This window comes from Opisthorchis viverrini, assembly GCF_000715545.1.
Source record: "Opisthorchis viverrini unplaced genomic scaffold opera_v5_47, whole genome shotgun sequence".
NCBI lineage: Eukaryota > Metazoa > Platyhelminthes > Trematoda > Opisthorchiida > Opisthorchiidae > Opisthorchis > Opisthorchis viverrini.
This window is the reverse complement of record NW_008751702.1, coordinates 834,586-860,731: the sequence shown is the minus strand read 5'-3', so window position 1 is coordinate 860,731 and position 26,146 is coordinate 834,586. Positions and strand designations below refer to the sequence as shown.

The window sequence follows — 26,146 nt, the reverse complement described above, 5'->3', positions numbered from 1 at the left end:
TTTCTAACCACTACTGTCTGATTCATCTACTGTTTGGGGAGACTGCCCTAACCAATGCCCTGCATCAGTGGTATTGCTCATTTTTAAAGATGGCACTCGTACTGAACTTGGTGACATGACCCAGCATTATCGACCTGTTGCTACCACCGATGGAACCAGGTTTTTGCAGTGACGACATCCAAGAGCTTTTCCACGCTTTGCTGCGTCAGAGAGAGCACAACGGTGCCTCGCTTTGTTTCAACAAGTAACTCATCAGAGTCCTCGGACTGAAATTGTGCTCTACAGTGTCTGAGAAACACGAAAGGAGTATGCCTACTGCAAACAGAAACGAAATCTTTGTTCGCGGCGAATATTTCTAGACAGTTTTGGGGCAAGAACCGGCGGTTGTTTATAAAACAAAACCGATACGAGTGTCGCAATATAAATGAAGTCACCCCAACTATTCCCCTGTGGGGAAAAAGTTATGCTAATGACTCTCCAGATAGGTGTAGTGCTTGAATTTCTATCAGTCCGATTTCTTACTTGAACATGCGGTTGCTAATCGTAGGTTTTTACCTGTTGCAACCGTTTGCTACTGTGTCTTCCACTTTTCCTTTCATTTACATAACTTTTCCTTCAAAATGTCGTTGACATTGGATGGTCTGAGACCACATCCTCATTCCCTTGTGTTTCTTCGCGTTTCAATCCAATCAAGTGGTAAATCAATTCACGGGAATCCCATTGGTCTTCGATTTTTCGTACGGCTTTTGAACTAACAATTTTTTTCTCATTTTAGGGTGCTAAAGCAAAGTATGCCACTTCATGTGGATCCTCGAAAACACGAACTTCTAGAAGCACGGATTCAAGGTTCTAACCACTTCAATCGAGCCAATACTAGCACAGACTCTAGAAGCGAGCTAGGTTCTTCTGGCCACTTGCAATGTACAACAGAAGATAGTTCGGAAACTGCTGACGCCACGCCTGTCCTGGGAAAGTTAGATCCTTCAAGCCCAGCTGGTGGGACCGGCTGCGATAACGACAATGGACTATCCTGTATTGTTGATCCGTCTTTGGCCTCTGATCGAATACCTATCGTCGATCAGACTATAGGTTCCACTTTTGTTCCTGAGCAAGGGAAAGATATTCGAGAGTCCACTGACCATCTCGGTCTACAGCTACTACCAAACTCAGACGCGAAAACACCTTTAGACCAAATTCACGTTCCCACAACACCTAAACGTTCTATCTCTGGGATGGACTCTTACAGTGACCTGGCCGGAGTAGGTTGTGCCGGATGTATTGATGATTTAAACTCTCCTGTTGGTATGGACTCCCGTGTTAATGAGTTGGCCAATAATACAGCTGGTCATTCCTGCATACAGCCTGTCCATATGACATCTCCGCAGTACGTACATTACACCTCTCGGTCTAATTCCGAACAAATGCAATTACTGACTGGTTCGAGTAACAGTCCAACCAAGTCCAATCCTGGAGCGAGTGATAGATCCGCTGCCGTTATCTCTGGACCACAGTTGTTGGTGCCTCCTATTTCTAGCGGGTATTTTGCAGCAGATCAAAGCTGCTCTCCATCTGTACGATCGAACAACCTCTCGTTTGTCGGTACTCCTGATCCACAAGCTCCGAAAGGCAGTGGGAAGAAACGGAGACGACCTGTTACGTTCGAAGACACACCCGGTCAGCGGTCACGAAAGTCTACATGCCAGGATCGTGGTTCTAAACGGATTGACGAACTTTTCAAGGTGAGCACAAATATTAAGTTATTATTCATTCATGGGCCGTGTCTGATGGAATATTTAGCTTTTTGAGATGTTCTCTTTGTGAATCTTATTGAAAAAAGAGCACTAATCGTATGACGTACCTTATTTTGCATGGTACAAACGCATTTTAATTGGAAACATATGTCTCATGTGGTTTGGCAAATAGGGGTTGCTGAGACCGTTCATGAAGACATAAGTTGGATTTCCCGAACACAGTTAACATGACCGAATGCTACCCGCAGTACGAGTTTTGGAAATAATCACCATTGTGAGAACATTGATGTTTGATCACACCAGTTTGTTCAAACAGACTGCCGTTATAAGGAGAAACGTGGAAACGATAATACAAGCCTGTCACGATCATCCAGAGTGAATATAACAGCCTCGAAGATCACTAGAAGTGCATTTTGTGACATTTTCAACTAAGTTAAGCTTTTCGTCTTTCAGATGCGGTACGCCTCACGGAATATTTAACTACCGTCGTACACTCCAGTATGTCAGGCTTCATTCAACCCACATCCAAATATTTGACACTTTCTATAGATTCTCTTGCCTCTAAAACAATTAACGGAAGGTTCGCCAATTTATTGCTGCGCCGAATCATCATCGCCGTCATTGGCCTGCAACAATAGCATATAATTCCATTCTATGCCTGGCTGGTATCTACCTCGGCATCATATTCCACATTCACGTCCGATTATGATAGATGCGACAAATTTCCCACAGAATCCTTAGATTTAGTGCTATCGAGAGCAAAGGGCTCTTTCAAGCCAATCTCTGGAAACGGACTAAGCCGAATAGCTGTACAATTTTCTTGTTGGTCTGACTCATTCAGACCTTTGCGATGAGTGATATAAACTTTGTTGTCATTAGCAAAGCCACCTTACGACTATATTTCGCAGTACACAGCTGAGAAGCGGGATCCAATGGGAGTCTTCACTCGGGGTCGGCACTACAAGAACTGTGATTTGTGCAAGTGCCAAAACAGACATCGTTATCATTGTTGTTTAGGAGCTTGTTCAATTGACTTGACTTCTGTGTGATCTGAAACAAGAAATACATGTTAGTTCTGTTGTGCTGTGGTTTCACCGGTTCGGAAAGTTTAGGTCAACAGGGGTACAATACTAATGGATCATCATTGATCCTTGAAAGTTAAGCAAACACGAGAGCTAAGTTACTGCCGATTTGCTCATGCCTAGACAGGAGCAGCCAAGATGCACGGATTGTTTTCGAACGGTGGACCTTCTGGCCAGTAAGTTCACAACTTAGTCAATCAACAGACCAGGGTTGCCAAGCGAACACGTGCTGTGCACAGCAGTGTTAGAATTGAGTTATACATGACTTTCTATGCATCCCCGGAATAGACCAGCCCTTCTCAGCCAAGTGGGCCGGACCTTTGGGTTACTAATTTCTGAAACGTCCCCTCAAGAAAACCTAGCCACCAGCCGTCTTGCCGGTCAGACCCTGACGTTAAAAGTTCCAGGTTGGTTTTCGGAAAAGTTAGGTAATAATCGGTAGATTTATTGGTTGGCAACGTTTCGGTTTTGACAAAAAATCTTCGTCAGGTCAAGTGACTAGGTTCCGAGGTTGGTCGAGATTTAAAGCGGAAGGAGAACCAATCAGCTAAGTCATGCTAAGTCTCTTTTGGGTGTCGGCCGAGGGATTTTTGTGTGTTTGGGTGGGTGAACAAGTGTTGGGCCGATGGAGAAACCTACATGTGTTTGGGTCTAGGTGGGTTATTTCAAACCAATTGATTCTCATCCCCGACATCTGAAAGGGAACCAATTTCCGAATCCCTGATCAAACACGAAGATGCCTTGTTTAGGGAGTAGTATCACTCTGAACGTTGAACATTAGGGCTTTATTAGAAATGTAGGATAGTGATTGGTTTGCAGACAAGGGACTCGAATTGCATGGTGTAGACATTGCCGCGTTGAAGGAGACAAGACTGGCCAATCAGGGAAAACGCTTCTATTCCGATACTCTTCTTGACTGGAGTCTTGTCAGTCGACGGGAACATCGAGTTGGATTTACAGTTTCCAGGATCTTGGTTGCAGTATTCGTTGGTTAACTGAACTGCATCGATTCAAGAATGATGCAAATTGAATTCAACTCAAAGGAGGAGAGCGGTTTGCTCGTTTGCGAGTGCCGGTGCGTCCACGTCTCGTTCTGAAGATGAGGAAAGAGGCTTTCCACTCGACGGTCGAGGGTCATTCAATCAATACTCATCAGCTGCCATCTCGTCCTAATGGGGGATTTTCTCGCCCTAGTTGGTCAAGATTCAGAATCTGGGAAGAGTATACTACGGTCTGATGGAATCGGGCCAGTGAACGACAGTGGCCTTTTGTATCTGTGCGCAGCTCCTGGCTTGATTATTACCAACACGCTTTTTTACTCCGAAAATGTTTCAGTCAGGTACGATGGAAGCTAATGTCCTACCTATGGAACTATGTTTGCAGACTTCAACAGTGACACTGGCGTGAAAAAGGTCATCTTATGATTCGAACTTATTGACCTTGTGTCTGCCTTTAGTATGCGTGGAAGATTTTCGGAATTCAAATGATGTAGCCTTTCATATTGTTTGACTGATCTCCTATTCGGTTCAAAACGTCAAATGCCATACTGGAACCCCTACGGCTACCTTGTGATTGTCACCCGTCAAACTAAGATGGCATCTCTCCTTCAAATGATTATGATTGACTCCACAGGCCGTAACAAAACGTTCAGCGGGTCCGCCAGGTGATCCTGATTATTAGTTTAATATGCATCCAACTGCGCACTGGTAATGTCTCTTCATATGGTGACGAGACGTTTGCTAGTCAGTTGCCAAGTTTGGCGAACAGATCAACAACCACTGATCAACAACTGGCGGTACTATCTTCATATGTGACGAGACGTTTGCTAGTCAGTTGCCAAGTTTGGCGAACAGATCAACAACCACTGATCAACAACTGGCGGTACTACACTTGAACCACGTTTCCCCTTTGCTCTGTTGGTTTTGTGCACTTTTGCCGGAATAGTTGTGGATGAGTTGTGGTAACATTCCACGTTTTTATGATGAAAGAATGCGACTGCATTCGACAATAACGAGAAGTACTCCACGTGGGGAAAATGCTCTTCGCGAAAAGTTTGCGGAGTTCCGAGAGTTTTTCCAAGTTCCCTAAAATCTTTCCTTCCAGAATGGTTACCGTATGTTGGGAGAATGTCTATTTGAGGACGGTTTGGTTATGTATTGTACTAATTACTGCTTTCGTGGCGGGTGGGAGGAATCCCGATTATTCAGTATTTTCATACTTGACTAGCTTTATGCAACTAACCGTCCGCACAGTTTTCATCACTACTCAATTGGTCTATTCTTTGTTATCCTGAACTGAACTCCTCGCTTTGTTTCCAGTCTCAACCCGGACCGCTGTATGCTTCCTGTGACTCAACCAGTCCAATACGGAGTGCGCGTGCTCAGAGTCCAGTGAGTGGTCTAGTAGATCTGATTACCTCACACTGCATTCAAACCAACATTGCTGCTCCTCACGTGCACCTCATTATTATGTTCGTTGTCTCGCGCAAATAACTCTGATGACGACTTTTGTCCAGTTCGTCATTTGATGTATTTAGCCACTTATTTTACCAAATCAGTGCACCTAACGACATGCTCCTGTTGTTTCGTTCGTGTTGAACCTTGTATTCGTATATTCTCATATATTTGAGCTGGTGAGCACCTTGTCGATTTGTGTTCACTATGTGCTGCTTCATTTCCTGGTACACATCGCCGCATCTTGTGTGTGGACGAGCCTTATGCACCTTAAGTTGATTTCGTTTGCTGGCGATTGTCCAAAATCAACAGGGCCCGAATCCAGTCGCTGGTATCATATGTATTGGTAATCGACTCAGCCGTAGGACGTTGGCGCGCGAAATGATATCTTACTGGCCATAGGAACTATATAGCGCCCCTGATTTGGACCGCTGTTTCTACGGAGGTTTAGATTATTCGTTCGTGGACACCATTTTGACGTGCTTCAGCCGATCAGACTTTCAACTATGTCTGGACAGGGTAGTTCTTTATGCTATACTGATACCGCTTATCTCACTGATTGGCGCTATATTATCCGTGGCGATGTCTGTCCTGTAGTGGTGAGAAACGCGATAATTTTACTCAATACGTCTCTCTAACTGGTAAAGACTGACTACGCCCGATTGCCCATGGGTTTCGATCAGAGATGGAGAGAGGCTGGGCAAACTCGTAAGCACATTAGGCGCCACTACCATTCATTTATAAAGTGCTGCCTTGTGTAGGTTTAGGCTGGAGTTCCACAACGTTCCACAATTTCTGTCTGCTTCTTTCAATTGACCCCGTTTCTATGTCCTACATTTAGTAGCCTTCAGATAATTAGCAGCGTGAGTCCTGGTTATATTATGCTTGATTTTAGCTACACACCCATTAGAAAAATGTGGAAGATTAATACTATCTATGACATTCCATCAACGCTTCCTCCAAGGACGTCGGGTTCGCCCCAACATCCATGGGGCGAAATGCCTCAGTGGTTAGAGCGCTAGTTTACTGACCGGAAGGTCCGTGGTTCGAACCTGACCTCTGCCTCTTGACTTCCCCTGTCTAGCCCAGTGGGCAACCTGGCAGTATCCCAGCCTTCGGGTGACATGGCAGCTAGGCACTGGAAGGGTGTTACAGCTGAACGATTATCTTTATCAACATCCATAACTTTCCACAATCTGTGGTCATTGCTGTTTCCTTGGATGGGGACCCCGGGACGGAGCACAAATAGTTAGGGATATGGCCTAGTCACACCCTTAGTGGCAATCGTGCATCCAAGCTGTTGCCTTCAATGCATACCACTCCTCCCTATCTCCCCCCTGAAAAGTCCACCGAAATCCCCTGTATTTATACATTAATTATATCAGCTACCGCATCCACATCCAAGCTCCTTCAATGCATACCACTCCTCCCTATCTCCCCCCTGAAAAGTCCACCGAAATCCCCTGTATTTATGCATTAATTATATCAGCTACCGCATCCAGCGCCAAGATATCTACCTCACATTTCCAAAACATTGGCGAACAGAACTGACAGCCGCAACCACTACTGCAACAACGCGGCTTTCGCAGCCGAGGATGACAATTTGTGGTCCTCATCCTTATCTGGGATGTTAGCTCCCTTCGGGACATCATATTCGGCCCGACGTTGAAGTATTTTTGTGCCATATTGCGCATTTTTGCACACGTGTTCTATTAAAAGCCCGCTGTTCATGTGTCTCAAAAGAATGTCTTTCATTGCCTCAACTTATCTGTCTTTTCACTTTGCAGTCTCCAACTACTGAACATTCTATGGATCCATTAAACTTGCCCAATCCTGGCTACATCCCATCGCTAAACGAAGCGATCAGCACTAGCTGTGGCAGTGTTGATCATGGTCTACACGCCCTCAACACTACCCCTATGACCTTTCAACTTTCGCCTGTCAGACCGAACAATGCTACCAGTCTAAGTGATAGTTCAGGCGAGATCCCAGTCTGCTTGAGCAACCCAAACAGCATAAATCCCGCAGTATCCTCCATCCCTCCTAGCACTGCGGTCGTTGCCACCTCATTGCCACCCACGTTCGTATCTTCTAGTAATAACCGTGTTCCCGCTATTGGCACGTCCTGTGGCTCCTTCGTGAGTCAGGTTCCATTTTACCCCCATCCCCCTTCGAACAGCCTCGGGACTGCTCCGGCTGTTTCATCCTCTAACTTTCCCATCTCGTCAAACTCCACTCAGTGCGCTTGCAAATCATCTTATCGATCACACACTGCTGTTCAGACAGAAGATTTGCTCCCGTTCCCCCACTCCTCAGAGTGTACTGATGATTCCGTTGTATCTGTCACTACTTCCCCGGTTAAAGCAAGTTTGGTTCCCGGTGCACCAGCCTCCACGATGAACGCGACCATAGAGACTCTGCAACGAAAAATGGCTGATCTGGAACATGAGTTGACCTTCCAGCGTGAGACTGTGGCTAAGTTACAGGAAAGCGGTTTGCGTTCCCGAGAAGTCATACGCGAGCTTCTCATCGACAAGGTTAGTCTTTTACGCACGTATACTTTGTTGTTTTGGGTTTGCGTAGTGTTATTTACAGCAACGACTGCATCTCCTCGCGTTTCTTATCTTCTAGAGCCGAACTCTGTTGTCTACCGATCGGTTCTTGATTCGGTAAACATGTAGTTTAAATGACAACCATTATTTTCGCAACGCGTTGGGACCATGTTTTTGTAGTCTCTTTATGCTCACTTTTTGAAAAGCCCGAAACATGTCACTAACGGCAAGTTTTCTCAGTAATCTGCGTAGTAATTGCAATGTTTCTCTCCGAAGAAGGTAACGAAACGGATTGGTCCCGGTTGTGTTGGGTTATAAGATATAGACCGTCTTCCAAGGGATTTTCTTCCAAAAAAAGATCGGCCCAGTCATTAGGGTTGGAAAGTATTTTTGGTGCATTAACGACCCCGTACTTATAATCACAGCTCTGACTATTTAGAAAGGGTGGCAGTAACGGGTATCTGTTCTATCTTACAGTTGCCATTAGTGCCGTTGAATCAGCATCACACCCAGGGTGAGATACATAGTGCAACAAATAGCGACAGAAAGTATCCATCATATGGAACTGGTGCTCTAGGTAGCTCATACGTTCATAGGGGTGCATCCAATATGATTATTCTGTTCGGCGAAATATCGCACGGCAATTCATGTACACGTTACATGGTTGAAAGCGTGGTGTGCTGAATGTACTTTTGTCCCTAGGCAACTTAGAAACGCCATCCCAATCGGTTTGGTACGAGATTGATCTAAAAAGTTCGGTGATCTTCGAAGTTGGTACACAGTAAGTACCGAGAGGAGATACCGATGTGGAGTTTTTGTCCAGTTCCACACGGGATGCGTTTTGAGTTTTGGACAGGTTTCGTTTCACAAGGCCATATAAAGAGTACTCGTGCCGAACGACGGGCAAACTGTACAGAACTTATCTCGCAAGAGTGGGGAATAAGGAACACCTTGTTTTGAAAGTCAATCAACCAGGTCGTTCTAAGTTTCTAGTTTGTTTTCTCCCGGAATATTTTATCTGATCTACATTTGTCAGATCCCTTAACGAAGCATTTGATGACAGAGATGCTTCGTCCTCCACCGCGTCAGCATCCAATTGTATCTACAGTCAGTTGGTTTCTACATGAGCCATATAAATAGCTGTTACAAGAGTACTACCGAAGAGACTTCAGTAGGGGTGTGGTTTTTGTCGGTTCCGAGAGTATGTGATCATTCCATAGAACACCGTACTTCGAAATGAAAGTTGATCTAACCGACAGTAAATAATTGACCTTCGATACTGCCCAGGTAAAGCTAATCCTGGTCAACAGTTTTGCTCGAACGGTACTGTTTGACCCGTGGGTACGTCTTTTTATCCGTATGTTGACTTACCTTGGACAATCCGACTAGCACTCGGTGTTCGATCTGTTTTTACCCGATTAGCCACTGATGCTCGCAGAGGGCCGCGAATTAAACCTTGATTTTATCTCATTGTTTGTAAACGTATGATCTGATTCAGAAAAAATAGGGCGCACGAAGCCTTTCATCTGTGTTGCAACTCATCCGCCACTTAATTAGCTTCCATAATGAAGAGAAAAACCTGTGACCGAGCTTCCCAGGCTCTAATGGCATATCCCTTGTTGACTTGTGTTTCCTCTAGTTTTATATATATATATATATATATATATNNNTATATATATATATATATAGCACGGTCACTATTGGGAACAAGGATAAGTCATACTTGATTGTTATTTGTTCGTTTGATCGCCGAGTTCTAATGTCTCCCATCACAGAGTACACTGGAACGCAAGACAACCCGGCAGAAGGTGATGGAGGATCGACTACGTCTTGGCCAGTTCATCACACAACGACAGGGCGCACATTTTGAGGAAAAATGGGTGGAAGGATCGCGTTTCAGGGAGCTCGAACAGTAAGTATTTTTCAGGTTAACATGCTACATCCATATGAACACGAATTGCCAGTGCTCTTAGTTTCCCTAAATTTCTCCCTAGCCGCTGTTATTTTTCGGTTAGGACACCCACATGGGTTTCGGCTTACACAGTTGCTGTTTGTCTCGCGACGTTGTTGCCCGTTATTATCCCTCTCCCCCACAAAAACTGGTCAAAGTCAACAGCTCTTACAGCTGAACGTTATGCTGAATAGTAAGTCTATCGTCTTCAATCAGCTCGTCGGTTAGATTCACCGTGCTAACTTTGGTCAGCATATTGTTGACTTAGTATACATTGGGTTGCGAATGACATCATCATCATCATCGATCGACTGACGTCAGTGTTCAACACCGATGCTTCACTGCCGTACAACCATAACTTATTTGAAAGCCTTATTATAAAGAAAAGAATAAAGGTGGACGGGGAAAGGACTTAGTGCTAGCTTAACACAATCATTCCGAGGTGCCTACACCTCCAGACATTCATTCAGTTGCGAATGGACATTATTAAGTGTAGTTTCATCTGATAATGAGTACGAACCAGTGATCGATTCCCCGTCAGTTCACTCGAGTTCATTTGGGATTAGGTGCTTCGCTTCCTATTTGAGTGAAGTGTGTATTTTTATCCTATCTGAGGTGGTGTTGCTCTCGAATGGATGCCTAATGTGGTTACATCCATTCGCTTTATTAGTTAAGCCTGTATTAGTGCAGTGTTCGAAGTCTGCACCTCGACTCCAACCGATCAAAATGATCTTTCGCTATGCAACGAATCCAGTGTTTTTCGAAATGCAACGTTTTCAAATTTCTAGTTGGTCGTTTTTGGGGGATTATACGAATCTGTCTTCACAACGGTCTTCTACATGTGTGCACAACCTGCATGTATTGCATTTGTCTTTGTATCAGTGTTACTGACATGCGCCCACGTACTTCGGAGACCGAGTATGCTTTGATACTTCTGCCGAACGATGATTTTATTCACAGAGGTGGATCAAGTAACCAGCGGACTCCGTGTCATGAACGACTGTCGGTCGGATTGCTTCATCCTCATTGCTGAGTTATTTCTTACTACTGATTTTTGCAAGTAGTGTTCTTGTAAAGAAATTCTAGACAGTCTATGGGACCGGGCTTCACTACGGCTTCGTCAACCGACGACTTTTTCGGTCCGGAGGTTTCCAGACTTTCTCAGTCACCAACCGGTCTCTAATATGGCTATGATATTGTGGACATGAATAAAATATGACTAGATTTTAGAATGAAACCTCTATACAGTAGCCGTTTTACCCAATCCTATCAACTCCCTTTTGTGACCTTTATAGAATGAGTTCGAGTCTTTCCACCAGTACAACCAGACTGAATCACTACTCACTTCACCAACTGTTCCTTCTCCAGAATTAGCTGATATATCCAACGAACTTCCGTTAAATTTGAAGATTCCCCATGCTTTTTTAAAATGCGAGTTGCTTGCAGATCAATAGGTTCTAATTGCAACCCGGTTGCACTACATCTAGAACGATTTTCAGTCAGCCGGATATCCCTTCTGGCTATTTGTGACTATATTTTCGCCAACATTCGTTTTCTGTGCAGCTGTTTGCCAGAAGAATGACATTTTCCAAATTAGCTTGCTCAAGGCACAAATGTCACGTTCATTCATATTATGACGTACATCGATATTTGTTCCAGCGCTTCAAGGTTATGTTTGGATGACACTCAGTTAGCTTTGATCCTGCGATACGGACCATCTGAGGCACACGCACGCACACCGGAAATGAGGAATAAGAATTCCGCTCACTTGACTTTCCAGTCCGTCCATCTTCTGGCTGCCCAATCAGGCTGCCTTTTTACTGCACTGTTCATGCTCCCTTTTGCAACATTCATCTCCATGTTTCTTCAGGAAAAAATGAACTGATTTTGCTGGATACCGTGTAGCAGCAGACTGCGTAAAACGAACTCGTGGACCGTAGTTTGGCTACCTGTCTGATACAATTTTTTATGAGATGTCTTCCTGCCTAGTGGGAGTGCTCTGAAAGAAGTTTGGGATGAAATAACACACTGATACACTGGTGATGTGTAAAGGCTACCGTTATTTCTCCTTCCCTGAAGTATAGTAGAACAACGGGGCTGGCAACTCATCCCGATTTTTTGAATAGCTATTCAAGTAGCAGATTCCCACTACAAGATTAACTGACTTTACTAGCTATTCGACAGTTCTACCACTGGGCAGTGGTATTACTGGAGTGCTTTGTGACATTTATTCGAATTGCTTCTTCCGTACTACTTAATATGTCCGGAACGATAGCGTGTCAATTAATGATACACCCTGATATCATCCAGACGTATTCACTATTGCCTGCCGTCAAATCATACCATGGTTTTAACACAGTAGAACTCATCTCCAGTGTCCGGTGACCAGATCGGTTAAAAACTGACTCTAGCTAGGTGGATGCTACGGATAGGCTTATAATCTGATGCCATTTTCGTCGAGTAAAATGTCTTTGGGACAGTTTTGTCGGTGCTTCGGGGATGAGAAATATGGCAAGTCCTTATTCGTTTAGTCTTAACAGTATTCTACCATGGTGGGTTATTTGCTGCACCGCAACACGCTTTTTTCCGTTACAATCCACCTCCGTGGACTAATTTTCCACCCACCCCATGATAAGTTTGAGTTATTGTTCCCGGTTTTCGCAATAGTATTGTATACATCTTCAGTGGTACAAACAGTAAGACAAACCAACTTAAGTTGTAACCACCTGTGGAACTTAAAAAGCTTGCTTTTCAACCATTTTAGTCCATCTCGTTAAGTGTAGATTCTGCCCATGCAACAAACCCGAGTTCACGCACGATCGAATTGTTTGTGATAACCAAGTCGATGCAAAAGTCAGAAGCCAATTGGTGAACGAAATCTAGTATGGTGTTAAAGCTGACGAGGCGAATAAAAGTGAGAACAAACCTCGAATGTGACTTCACTGGCAAACGAGTGGGAACACAAAAGTACTCAGTGTCGATAAGCAGAACATGGCCACGCAGTCCAACAATGAAAGCGAAAGACCGGTCAATATAAACAAGGCAACTATTCGGGTCAACGATTCTGTATGGGATGGTCGTTGGCTTGTTTGTTGAGCTGGGCGATTCGGTTGCAAACGTTTCATCACCAAATTGAGGTACATAATTAGTCCGTCGTGAGTGGAAGTGCTCCTCAACGCACCGATGACGTCATTTTAACCAATGATGAAACATTTGAAGCCAAATTGCCCAGCTCAGTGAACAGACGAACAGCCAGTTCAGTGTCTTTTTTAGGCTGATTTTTGTTACATCTTTGACTCAATTTTGTGAATTCTATCCTTCAGGCGACGCAAAAATATCGAGCTTGTCCGGGAAGAAATTGAACGAAAGAAGAAACAGTGGAACAAACGAAAACCGACGATAGGCGATGGAAAGAAGAACCCCAAATCTAGGGGCGATGAGTAGGTGGCAACTTTATTCCACTGTTTTCTCATCGTGCTGGGTTATCGTTTCTGCAATGTTTAATTGTTCTATTAATGCACTATTTAATAGTTTCACTCACTTGGCTGAAAATTCAATCATCAATGCTCATCTATCAGCTGAGTACTAAAGTAATGATTACCTCATTTACTATCTCTCTGAAATGTTTTCCACACTGGTCTTATTTCTCAGAGTTTCCGTAGATGAATTTTACGAACAATTGGAGATCTATGATTTACGAAAGCAAATGCTCGTCAAAGAGGATAAAGAGATTCAACTTGAACTGGAACGTCTTGACCGAGAGCGGAATCTGCATATACGTGAGATCAAACGCATTGCGAACGAGGACGCATCCCGTTTCAAGGACCATCCACTTCTGAACGAACGATACCTGCTCCTCAATCTGCTTGGGAAGGGTGGCTTCTCCGAGGTCCATAAGGTAGGCCATTGATGCAACCATCCCTTTCGGTAGTAGTTAGTTAGTCAAACATGTGGCTCTCCGAACACCGGTTCAGTCGACCTTTCTGACTGACCGAAACTAGCGGATGTTTGTGTGTATCATTTACTATACAATTCCCCCTCTCTGTTCTGACCTCAAAAACGCACACGTCTGCCGTAATAAGGAGTAGGTCATGGTACGAGGGGACAAAGTCTTGGGTCGTTAGGCAGATTGCGTACCATGCTTTTGCCTCCTATGAATAGCGGACGCCCGTGGTGCTAATCGATCTCCCCATTATGCGCCAGATAGAGGTCAGATCAAACGTTAGAATGAGTCAATGAATATCCCTGATAAGAATAGATTGCTTGGGGGGATTTGCTACCAGGCTACAGTTCCCATGGTTTCTTAAGTCTCAGGTTCACGTAGTCTACAGATTACTCGCACACTTGTTTCCTGGCAAAATTGTCTCAAATGATTCTCCTTCAGGAATACGCAGAACCTGTATTCTCACGCTAGTTATTGTACCCTATGTATCGTCTAAACATTGCTATTTCAGTTTCATACTTAACCATTGGTTGCATTGCAAATCGTAGTAATAATTCTTCCAGGGTTTACATCCTTCTAGCCGGAGGCGCAGAGTATTTTGCAAACGTACCCGGTCTTCGGGGTTGTGATGCGTTTTTTCACTGCTAAACGACCAAAGGTGATGACCTTTTTATCGAAGGCGGTCGCCAGTCTACGAGCCTTACTAGATCGAGCAAGGATGACTAGATTCTCCTCTATTGCACACTAACGGCAGACAACTGGCTTCAAGCTGAATCTCTTATAATATTCAGTTTGGTTTCAGTTGGATCTCCCTGTAAAAACCGAATTCCTGTATTTCATTACTTGCGTCCAATTAGGCTTTAAGTAGAGAGAGAATTCGGGACTGCGCCTACCTGATGAGCTCTAAGAAGAAGAAAGCCTATCGTGGGCTATCGAGTGGCTTTTAGCAGCCTTATGAATAGTGTTTCATGATGGTCGGATTCCTTTTTTGTATCTAGCTGGACGGCATTCTTACTTATCTTTCCATCTGAATCCGCATAAACTGCTCAACAACCTGTTGTTTTTCTTGGCTTGTTTCCCTTCACTTTCGTCGTGCAATTTTCCATGTCACCCAAAGACGCGGAATATGCTTGACTGCAAAGATCCACCAGCATAATTTTATTGGGCACACGCTCTATTCTCTTTTGGTGCTTCCCAGTTTTTCATTACCATATGGTTTCGACTCACTTGGAAACTTTTCTCTCATTTTTAGGGATTCGACCTCGTCGAGAATCGGTATGTCGCCTGCAAAGTACATCAGTTGAACCCTGCTTGGCCAAAGGATAAGAAAGATAATTATATCAAGTAAGAATTACGGATTTATCTCGTGAACTCTCCGCTGTTTCGTTTTTACAGTCGGCTTTTGCCGTCCGCCCAACTGTACTTACTACTACTGTGCCGTAGGATTTTTTGTTTCACGTTGAAGTCGGTTTTAAGGTGCATGAAGCGGAACTTTACCAGTTGAATTATCTTGTTTTCACAACCGCCGACCACATTACCACTGTTTCCAGTATTTCAGTTACCTCCTTTCGACTGGCTTGCTGAGTCTGTGAGAAGTGCCCGTCTGCACGTTATCTCGTGAGCTGATATCACACTCGTACTTTTATTCTCTGTTTTAGACATGCCTTGCGCGAAATAAATATTCACAAAACCCTGAATCATCCCCGGATCGTCAAGGTTTTTGATGTGTTCGATATCGACCACGATGCGTAAGTGACAGAATAGTGATATCCATTTTCCAACTGTCCTCCAAGTATATTTTTTCAGAATGTGTGCTATAACAATGGGTCTCTTGCACACTTTGGTTTTGAGTATTGATGCAAATCAGACTGAAGAAAACGGCCGTTATGATTTTAAACAAATCTTCGATGGTTGCATGCACGGAATCGTCTGATTGCATATCAACTAACAGTCATAAACAAAAAGGTCAGCTGAGTCACACTAGCATTTTTCAAACAAAGGGTCTTCCGGGAACTCACCGAATCGTTGAAAATCCTCCGATATATTTATAGCGAAACCTATCCACAGTCTGCTTTTCTTTGGTTGCTTCAAGTTCGTTCTATTTGATGACTCGAACACCATGTCTACCGCCATTAGTCGTTACAGGCACATTTGGCCCGACTCCTCTCCCTCATCTACCACTGAAATATGTGTTGTGTTTAGACGGGTATTCGGTTGAAAACACTCCTTGACGATCATCCTTCTAAGGCCATCACGTTTCGCAGATCCCGTCGATTTACACAGTAACCAGGTTTTGTTGGAGTACCCATAATCTTGGGGATAAACTAATGGGGCGGGGGGAAGGTTCACCGCCTTAGCAATGCTGAGAAGTATTGGTTTAGCTGACCCCTTGCCTCCCTGTAATTTCAACCACGTCTTGATTCATTGTTTCCGAAAGCGAACTAATTCGAATATTTCGGTATGCGTCTTGCCGTGAACATGATTAGGCTCGGCAATATTTTACAGTTAGTGGAAGGAACACAATAATCGATCAAAATGGCTCACTAAGTAGGGTTAATGTCCTGTCTGGTCTTCAGGTTGGTTGCACATGTTTGGTGTGTGTAACTGGTATGCACTGTCATGACTTCGGTTTGTCGTGTTTTGTATTTGTCTCACTTGCTACTTGTACCCTTTCGATCGATTCGACCTGTTAGTCGAAATGGCTTAGTTAACTGTCTAACTGTTCGCTTTGGAGTTTGTCCTGGGGTCTATATCTTACATCAGGGACCTACTAAAGCGATTGAATATTGATTGTTTGGAAAATGAACCTTGTATTATCTTTGATGTGGGGGTATAGATGGTGTTTGGATATCCCTAGCGTTTGGTTGTCTGCACCGACATCTTTTCATCCTAACATTCAGAATTCAGGATCATCAAAAATTCATCTGTTTTAGGTGGCTTGAATTATTCGATCCTGTGGTTTGGCGTAATTTTCACGCCAGGAATCAGGCGAACCAAACGGACAGACTCATTTGCGTCAGCATGCAGCACAAACATATAACTCAAGGCTGATAGTGTGCATCGTTCAGAAAGCTGTGTAGTTAAGAAAGAAAGAAAGCGTTCGCCCCCTGTCCATCGTATGGAGACTAATTTCTTGCTATCCGGTCGTTCTGTTCCCCAGATGAGGAACGTAGACCTTATATTTGTACGATTTACGACGGTCCGGTATTTAGCCGTCCGTGTCCCCAACCTATTGATCAGACATGATGGCAACAGCAAGCAGTTTTATGAAGGGAGATCGCTCTTTATAGAAGAGCTGCTCTCAGTTCATGAGCTACTTTGGTTAGGCTACACTCCTTTCTCTAGGAGAGCCGCATCTCAAAATAGCTGTGTGAGTTAAGGGTTATCCAACACGGGGTCACGGAGTGTGACAACTCCGACTAATGAGCTATGTAGTGTTGGATGAGGAACCAAAAAATAGATCGATCATTAGTCAGTGTTACTGGCAGATCTGTCTCAGTCACAGGCCGTAGCTCTTGTATTAAAGCCGTTGCTGTCATGTGTAGTTACCTCAGTCTTCATTTGGTAAGGAAAGTTGAGTGATTTAGTGTCAGGACTGAACAGGCTCGTATCCCAAACGCTTTATGGTTTCTTCGTTCTCTCCGTCCTTGGTTACCTGAAAACGGAACCGCATATCTCTCCCATAAGATCTAAAACGATAACCTTAGCGATCCAACCATGGTCGTTGCGCAGTAACTTGACCTTTGGTCACCGAAACCTCACCGTTTTACTAATCCAACATAAGCATGATTGCGCAGTAACTTGACCTTTGGTCACCGTTTTACTAATCCAACATAAGCATGGTTTTGTTTTTCCTGTGTACGATTCAGAGGTTTCGTGAACCGTTCGTTTCCACTTGTGTGTTCTTTTTTTTCATCCAGTTTTTGCACCGTTTTGGAGTACAGTGAGGGCAACGATCTGGATTTCTTCCTGAAGCAGAACAAAAGTATACCGGAGCGGGAAGCCAAGTCTATTATATGCCAAGTTGTTTCAGCATTGAAATACTTGAACGAAAGGAAACCCCCTGTGATCCACTACGATTTGAAACCAGGTTTGATTTCCCGTTTCATGCGGTTCAGTCTACCCCTTCTGTAGTTTGAAATTGTTATTTTCAGTTCATAAATGCTCAACGGTCGCTGGTCGTCCGCCGCACATAGTTTTACTAAGAATATGTTGCGAAGTTTCGATTGTGCCCAGTTTTTATTCTTCTTATTTGGAATCCTCTGGCTGTGGATCGCAGGAAAGTCACGGTAAATGTTTGCAAATTAGCAAGCAAGTTATACACGGAACAAACCTCAGCTGTCCAGATTTGCCAGATCGTTCACCAATGTAGTGCGCTTGATTACGCCCAGGTTGTTGGTACAAACGTTCCTATGGAGATGACTCGAGCACTCCCTATTACCAGTTCATGATGTTCGAAAATGAGCGCCCACCAATCAGCAGTGGATCCGTTCACCAAAGCACTGTGATCGATCTTACTGACACTGACAGTGAAGTTGGTCAAAACGAGGTTTCCTAAATTTTTCCTTGTTGCGTGTACAATCAATCCATCAACCTTCTCCGAATGACAAAGTGGATGAAAAGTATCATTCAACCGTTAACAAATGTCAATGAATGCTTAGTGATATCGTTGTAAGTCTTCATCCGTTGATATTACTGGACGCCGTCCGTAGTCCCACAGGAAAATAGCAATTTCAGGACTATCCGCGTGGCTTTCTTGCGTCAAGGCGTCTGACATATCACTAGTTTGGTGATTTGACCCACGAATAGCAGTGGGATAGTAGAAATTACTCTGTTCACGTCTCCACATTGAGGTATCCACAAGTAGCCCACAATTGTGGGCCAATTCCTTGATTGACTGTGTTCTGGTATTACTCATTATTTAAGACCGTCACAATTGGGTTTTGAAGATGACATTTCGTCTTCAGCAGCTTATCTGTGATTGACGTTGACCACTTTTGTACACGTCGTTTTTCATTGTCTTTCCTCAGGCAATATTCTGCTTGGTTCTGGGCAAGTTGCTGGGGAGATTAAGATCACAGATTTTGGACTAAGCAAACTGATGACCGAGGATGAGTATAATCCGGAGACTGGCATGGATCTAACGTCTCAGGGAGCTGGAACATACTGGTATCTTCCCCCGGAATGTTTCGAAACCGGTCGGGAGCCACCCAAGATCTCATCCAAAGTAGATATCTGGTCCGTTGGCGTCATATTTTTCCAGTGTCTCTTCGGAAAGAAGGTAAGGCACTGTTGTTATGTTTTTGCAAGTGCCCTTTTGGGAAGCCTTTCTAGACGGCGTGGGGCAGAGAGCTGCATTTTTTCATGAGTGCTCCATATTTTTACGGGTAAAGTCGACATAATTGGTACGATATTTACGGTTGTTTCACGAATCGAACCAAATTCCGCTTCACAGAATCAAGTGTTCTCTCTTGCACATTACTATATCTGTAGTCCTGCAGGTGCATGTGGGAATATTTTTGGCATTTTAGATGTAATGTTATCTTATTTATAATGGAGAAAAAAGCAGACCGGGTGGTTTTTTCCGAAATGGTTGAAAAGTTTTGTGTGGCAAAACTCTGGAGTGCCACCTTTAGGGATGATTACGATCAACTGAGTATACTGAGATATTTAATTCAGTTCGATCAAATGAGGAGCAAGCGTTTTCATGTTGCATGTCTTATCGAGTGACTCAAACATATTTCGCAATTTTGTTGAATTGCTCAATGTGATTTCAAGCTATTGAATAATCCGGCAGTGTCCATTATCCGTGGCTTTCTTGAGGTGCTCCGACTGTCACGTTCATTCATTATGGCTTTCTACATACTCGGACTCCGCCATTGTCCACGGGCATCTCTACCCACTACGTCACATAGGAGTACAGGGTTGTCAGTCTTTTGTGTCACGCGCTCGGCCGTCCACACGTTACCACTGTCAACAGATATCCAATATCTTGATTCAGAGTTACTCATTAGTAGTAAGTGCATCTGAAGTTATTTCTGAAGGAAGCCAAAATTGAGACATGTGCGTTTAGATGGATATGATGGAAACCGTTTGGAAATCATTTGTTATTAGTATACAGTGCCTAACATTCTCTGTGATTTTTCTCTACCCGCAGCTGATGAGTTCTAGTGAGAACAAAAGCGCCCACGTGTGTACATTTTTTGGATCCTTACAGTTTTAGTCAGTTGTGCTGGTTGGGACGTGAAAATTCTTGCTCAGCGAATAATCTGGCGACTGGCTTGCTTCGTACGACGAAACAGAGCCGGTTTAGCACTAGTTCTTTGGAACAAACACGTATGTGCGAGAAACAGTCTCTTCCCTGTCGATAGCCAGTTTGAACAGCTACTGCACCAGCTTACTATCCCAGATTGAAAAAGTATCTCGTCTCGTCTCTTGACGTACGGAAGCTTAAATTTTGGCCACAGCACTACAATTTGTAGTTGTAGCCCGTGTATTTCGTCCGAAGTCAGTTGGTGGTTAGATTGCAAGTGATGCTTCGATAATGTTTCATCCAAACGTTCGCTTTCAGCAAATTAATGGAATCCTACTAGACTCGGTGAACTGCTCACTGGGTTTGCTTCTGAGAAGCAGTGGATCATCGATACCCTTCAGATTGCTTGTTTAACTAATTTATGATATTAGCGAATAAGCCCGCAGAGAGGGATTTCAACCGATCTACTACCTCGTGACATCCCTTTATTGCTATCGTTTTGTTCTGTGACAACCGTTCAGTGTACCGTCGCTCTCCACGAGGTTTTATGGACGTGCCTAGATTCTCCGCAATGCGTAGTATTTTTTCGAACTAGTCAAGTATATTGTTTCTGTCACGAGTCAGGCCAGATTGCAATTTACTTCCGCTTAAATCCAATACCCATTTGAGAATATGTTGAACGACTTGGTTTAGGTTCAGTTCTTTTACGATAGCCTGGAAATGATGTACTCTGAGGATATTATAATTTCAAGGGTATCACAGTGCTCTTTGATCAACCCACGAACACTTTTACTGATCCTCGGTTATTGTGTAATGTGCGAGAGGCGAACAAGGCCGCCTGTCTTTATGATCGATGGATTTTCACCAACCTTATGAGTAGTACATTACAAACATTTATCGCGATATCTCGAATATCGTAGCGACTGAAACATGAGGCGGCCTGGTGCAGCACATTCAGTTGCCTGAGAACATCACAAACGAGAGATTCAGCTGGGTTCCAGGTGAGTCTCTCGAAAGAACCAAATTAGTTTGCAGATGAGTGTATATTCGCTAAAATCGGAGTTCATATGAACTGGTAGAAGTGACAAGATTGGCTTCTGAAACCGTACAGGTTCCTCGGTAACGTATCCAAACCAAACCCGGCCGTCTAAACTTCACCTTTTTTCTCAACCTTGAAAATCACTTCCTTCATAAGACATGAGCTTCTGTTCTGCTCCATGTGCATGCTAGTTGCTAACCTTTCGAAGGCATAGGTAATCCACCCACGCTTGGGAACACCTGGTGCGAATTGGAGGTATCTTGCATTCGCTATGCTGGCTTTCGGTTCATATGCGGATCTCAATTGCTTTCGCTTTGAATTGCCATGCACATTTGACCGTTGCCCATTTTTTCACCTACGGGGGTAGGAATTCAGTTAGGAGACTGTGATGGCAGCATCATCAGCTCGAATTCGGGCTAAAGTCGGCTGGTTACTCATCAGGATGTTTCACACTGTGCAGCTGAAAGTTCACACAGACCAAGGTCATCTAGTGAACATTGTTTGTTCTGTTTGGCAATACAACAGTCGGAATACTGCAAACAAACAACGGTAGATTGGCATGAGGAATTAAAAAGCGAACCGGAGGCCTGATCACTCAGCCAGGCGAATTTGAACAATGCTTAGTTTGAAACGGTGTCCAGGAGGATTGTTAGGATTTCACTAAAAATCCACTGATTTTGCTTGATGAATGGAGATTTTCCAAGCGCGAACTGAGGTCTTTTTCTTGATTGGGTTAATGACGTCACCCAGAGTTGTCGTTTGGACCGATCTCAACTTTCTGTCAAATGAATTCCGTCCCAATGCTTCCGCAGTTCATTCCGTTGTTGTTGTAGATTAATTTGATTTCTCCACCCCCAAAATTAACAGTTGTTTGTGCGCTTCCCTTCATTTGCCTCATATGATTTGTTGTTTTTCTCACATCGAGAGTATAACTCATCGATCTATCAAGTTTTAAAACACGCTGATAAAATAACCTTGGAGCAGTACCGGTTGAATCTTGGAGCACCGCACTTGTCCAATTTAGCTCAAAGATAGTTATTGGTCGGAGTACTGGCATAGTCTTGCTAAAGTTTTTCGCTCTTTCTGCAGATAACACGATGTTTTGGAAACTTCTTGCATACGAAACCAAAATTAACAGTAGATCTGAATGGAGTTTGTTAAAAATTTCGATATTCTATATTGAGCGGTAGTGGTAAAAATCGAGAAAAAAGGCATGATCTTAATAGCGTTTCGTGCACTGTCTGCATTTGCGCTAACGTCCTACGCTCACAGTAACTTGGGGCGAGATGACGCAAGCATTCCGAGCGCGAATTTATCGTCCGGAAGGTCCCTGGTTCGAACCCGACCTCTGCCTCTCGACTTTCCCTGTCTAGGCTTGTGCAACCTGGTGGTATCCCAGCCCTTGTGCTTCCTTCGGGTGGTATGGCAGCTAGGCACGGGAAGGGCGCTACAGCTGAACGTTTTTTCAGTTACTCAATATCGACTTCGTATTTTACCTGGAAAGTTATTTTAACGAATAAGACAAGTTGCCCATTTGACTCATTTAGCCCGCATTATTTCATTGCGTAGTGACTGCTCTAATTTTACCTGTGCTATTGTGGTTTGAGACTAATGAGTAATTTGGGATGCGTCTTTGTTAGGACACAACGTGGTGACCTAGTATTCTGTAAATTTTTGTTTTCTACCAATGGGTGCGTCAGATCCTACAACCGTATTCTAACAATACCGTTTTCACTTGACCCTACCTCGGCGCGTATTTTGAACTAGGAATTTCCGCTTGACAACATCACTACGATGCTGAATACTTGGCAAGTTATTGCATGTTATTCCTTTTTCCAGCCTTTTGGACATAATATGTCGCAAGCTGATATCCTCCACGAGAACACAATTTTACATGCTCGGAACATTGTGTTTCCTTCGACTACAAAAGTTAGCGATGGTGCAAAAGTGAGTTGCTTTCTATTTGTCCGGTCTTCACATACAAAGCAACTACTGCTTTCGAGTTGTTATTCTTCTACGCGTGTTCCTCGTGCTTTTTGTGTTACGTCGGGCAAATCCATCCTGTCTAAGCTCATTCGATTCGCCCAATTTTCTCGTTATTTCCACAGGAATTCATCCGCAAATGTTGTACCTACCGAAAGGAGCTCCGACCGGATGTCTTTCAGTTGTGTAATGATGACTATCTGAAACCAAAAGCTCAGTTAAAGTGAGTTTTACTGGGGGTGTTTAGTATGGGGCGATGACCGTTAGTCAAATAAACTCTGCACGTTTCGCGGGTACCACTACAAATTGCACGTTCGATCTAAATGTGTGAATGTCTGGTTCCACACCCAGAGTAGCTTCGGCCCCTGTATTGGGCGGTTTGCCCTCACATCACAAGGCACCACCATGTTTTACTCTAGTTGACAGCGGGAGAGTCGGACTCGAGAAGTCGATGGTAGAACTTGCTGTGTTTCAGCTGTATTCTTCACATGGATAAGTTGATTTCTCTGATGTTTTCCCTCACAACTGCTTAAGCACGGTAGGTGGCGATAAAAAAGCTTTCTCGGATGTCGAGAGATGCAACTACCATCTACGTTCCGTTAACATACACGGACTGAACCGTATGAAAACTAAAAGGATTCCACCCTGTTCCAACCACCGTAGTCAAATTTATCTATACACACCTTAACTCATGTTAGTGGAAATACCAGCTGTCTTATGTTACCTGAATCATCAGTTTGAGATTTACGCAGATGAATTCAGAGAGATCGACGTGATAAAGCAGTAACCTGACTACGCATGAATTCTGATGAGTTTTTACGGCGCTTAGCTGTTGCATCTTGACTGTCGAGCGAGCCAGAATCGCTCAGCTGTAACCCATCCGGCACTTAGCTGCCATGCAACCCGAAGAAAGCACGAGGGCTAGGTTTCTGCCAGGTTACCCAAGCCTAGACAGGGGAAGTCGAAAGGTAGAAGTCGGGTTTGAACCACGGATCTTCCGGTCAGTAAATTCGCGCTCTAAACATTTGAGCCATCTGGCGTCTGGAGCGAGCCAGAAGGGTAAAATGAACCGAAAAGGCCCCACATTTATGCCACGATTAGTTTAATTGGGCTGGGATGCACGGCCTTAACCCAGTCAGTTGTTGGCGGAAACCGTACTGTACACATGGTCTTATCGAATGGAAAGTTGCCAAACTGTTAACCTTATTCAGGATTGCCGTTTGGGACGCCTTCTACAGATGATAGTCCCACTGTGTGAGTTTTTTTATTACAGATTAAATAGTCGTTCCTATCACATCGAAAAGTGCTTGTAGAGCAGTGTGGGGAAGTGTAATACAACGTTGACAATACTGTGGTCAGAGTTGTCCACAGTTGGTCTCAATGGTTTTTCGCAAGCTAAACGAACTTTTTAGTGTTGGGTCACAAGGCTTCGTGTCTGACCTGGGACGAGCAAGCGAGGGAAGTCGTGGAATTTCCGGTATAAGTATGACATTGCTCTGTAGTCAGTTAGGTTAATAGGGGCTCCGTAATTATTGTCATGCGTGGCCCCTAGCATTCAGAAATAAATAGCTGCATTTTAGAGGACGGAGTTTCATCACCAATTCACAGAGCAACGCATTAGTTTTGTATGTAGTATCTGATGAGGGGATTTGACAAGAAACCACGTGGGAAAAATGATTTTATTTGCCCAGTTTATTTGAGACTTCGGATCATACTGATCACGACTGGTCCTGTCTGACAGCCGACCTGAATTTCCTTAGACGATGTGACATTTACTCACACCATATTTAATGTGGAATTCGACCAATCCATGTCTCAACATTTTGCACCTAGGCACAATCTGGACACTTCTACTTTACCTGGACCTGTTGGCAACCCCCCGACGTCGTGTCTGTTATCTTCATACTCCTCGGGGAACTTGGCCTCGTTGACCCCTTCCTCTCCAAATCAACAGATGCTCTCGCCCTTTCCCCTGAACCAGAACCCGCAACAACAACAGATGCAACAAGCCCTGGCGTGTCCATCTTTACAACCTCTCACACTCCCTCCCAACTGATCTGCGCCACAACCGTTGCCTTTGTCCAGCCCATTCCATTGCTACTGTGGCTCCCCATGCTGATACTTTCCTACATGGACGCGTTCGGTCCACAAACGCAACTGCCTGTCTTGTTGGAGAATGAGGGAAAAGTTGTCACCGTCATTCTCATATCCTATTGCTCACCCATGTTGGCCGTCCTCGGGTGAGTACTCAGAGTGGTTGTCTCTTCAAAGACCGTCATGAAGATTTGTGACAATCAGCTTCTGTACGAGCAGTCAGCCTCCGATGTATATTCTCCTCAATATTGGTTGCATTCCGATTGAGGGCAAACGTGTCTTTTTTCAGCTTTTCTTACGTGAACCACTGTCGCGTGGTTCCTGGTGTTTTCTTGCTCCTCATTGTGTATAATAGAACTTAAACTTGTCTTCATTCCCCCCTAATTCCGGCGAACAAAAGTCTCATCTTGCGGAGACTTCAGTTCTCCGGTTTGTGAGATGATGTGCCACGTCAATTTTTTTAAAATCCTTCTGTTCGTGGTCTGCTGCATTTGCGTCCATATCAAATCCAACTAGTTTTATTCTGGTCGCCAGCATGTGAAATCTAGCCCGTTGACAACGACGACGCACTGGCCTTCCCACCTCCCCCCTCAACAGCAATCACATTAATTCTACTCCGTAGACACTTTCCGGCTGGTTAGTGTATTGTCCCTCCCCTTGGCAACATTCTGTGCTCTTCCGCTCAGAGCAGCGATCTGCTTCAAGAATACACGACTTTGCGTATTCTTTATTGTCTTTCTCACAGTTTCCCTTCCGTTTGTTTGTCCTGATCCGACTCACCCATTCACGTGTAGGTCAATTTTGGTGTCTTCATGCAATATAAAAAACTGATGATACTGATATGAAACTGTTCATTTTTTCATTGATGAAAGATAGTCTCCATTTTCAGGGAATTCCGAATCACCCTTATTCGAAATTACCTGCTCTCGATGGGCTTCTTCAATGTACCGATTAAATGCGATATCTTACGTGGGCTCGTCTCCCCCCGGAGAGAGGCAGAAAACTGCGGTATCAAAGCATCACTGTGTACCAGTTATAGAGTGAG

At 44.1% G+C, this 26,146-nt stretch overlaps 2 protein-coding genes across 2 annotated transcripts; one reads left to right on the top strand and one right to left on the bottom strand.

Annotated features, from left to right (window-relative positions):
- Positions 1-776: 776 nt before the first annotated feature.
- On the top strand, positions 777-25,906 carry T265_13212 (hypothetical protein; the record flags this gene model as incomplete). The annotated part of the gene is made up of 12 exons (XM_009167769.1): positions 777-1,739; positions 7,074-7,823; positions 9,614-9,750; positions 13,113-13,229; positions 13,441-13,687; positions 14,985-15,076; positions 15,391-15,480; positions 17,653-17,822; positions 18,763-19,013; positions 22,864-22,971; positions 23,133-23,230; positions 24,841-25,906. 12 exons carry the CDS (start codon positions 792-794, stop codon positions 25,061-25,063), a joined length of 3,231 nt encoding a protein of 1,076 aa, XP_009166033.1.
- T265_03293 (hypothetical protein) lies at positions 18,390-18,650 on the bottom strand (the record flags this gene model as incomplete). Its single annotated transcript, XM_009167739.1, has 1 exon — positions 18,390-18,650. The coding sequence occupies one exon, from the start codon at positions 18,648-18,650 to the stop codon at positions 18,390-18,392; it is 261 nt and encodes an 86-aa protein (XP_009166003.1).
- Positions 25,907-26,146: the final 240 nt, after the last annotated feature.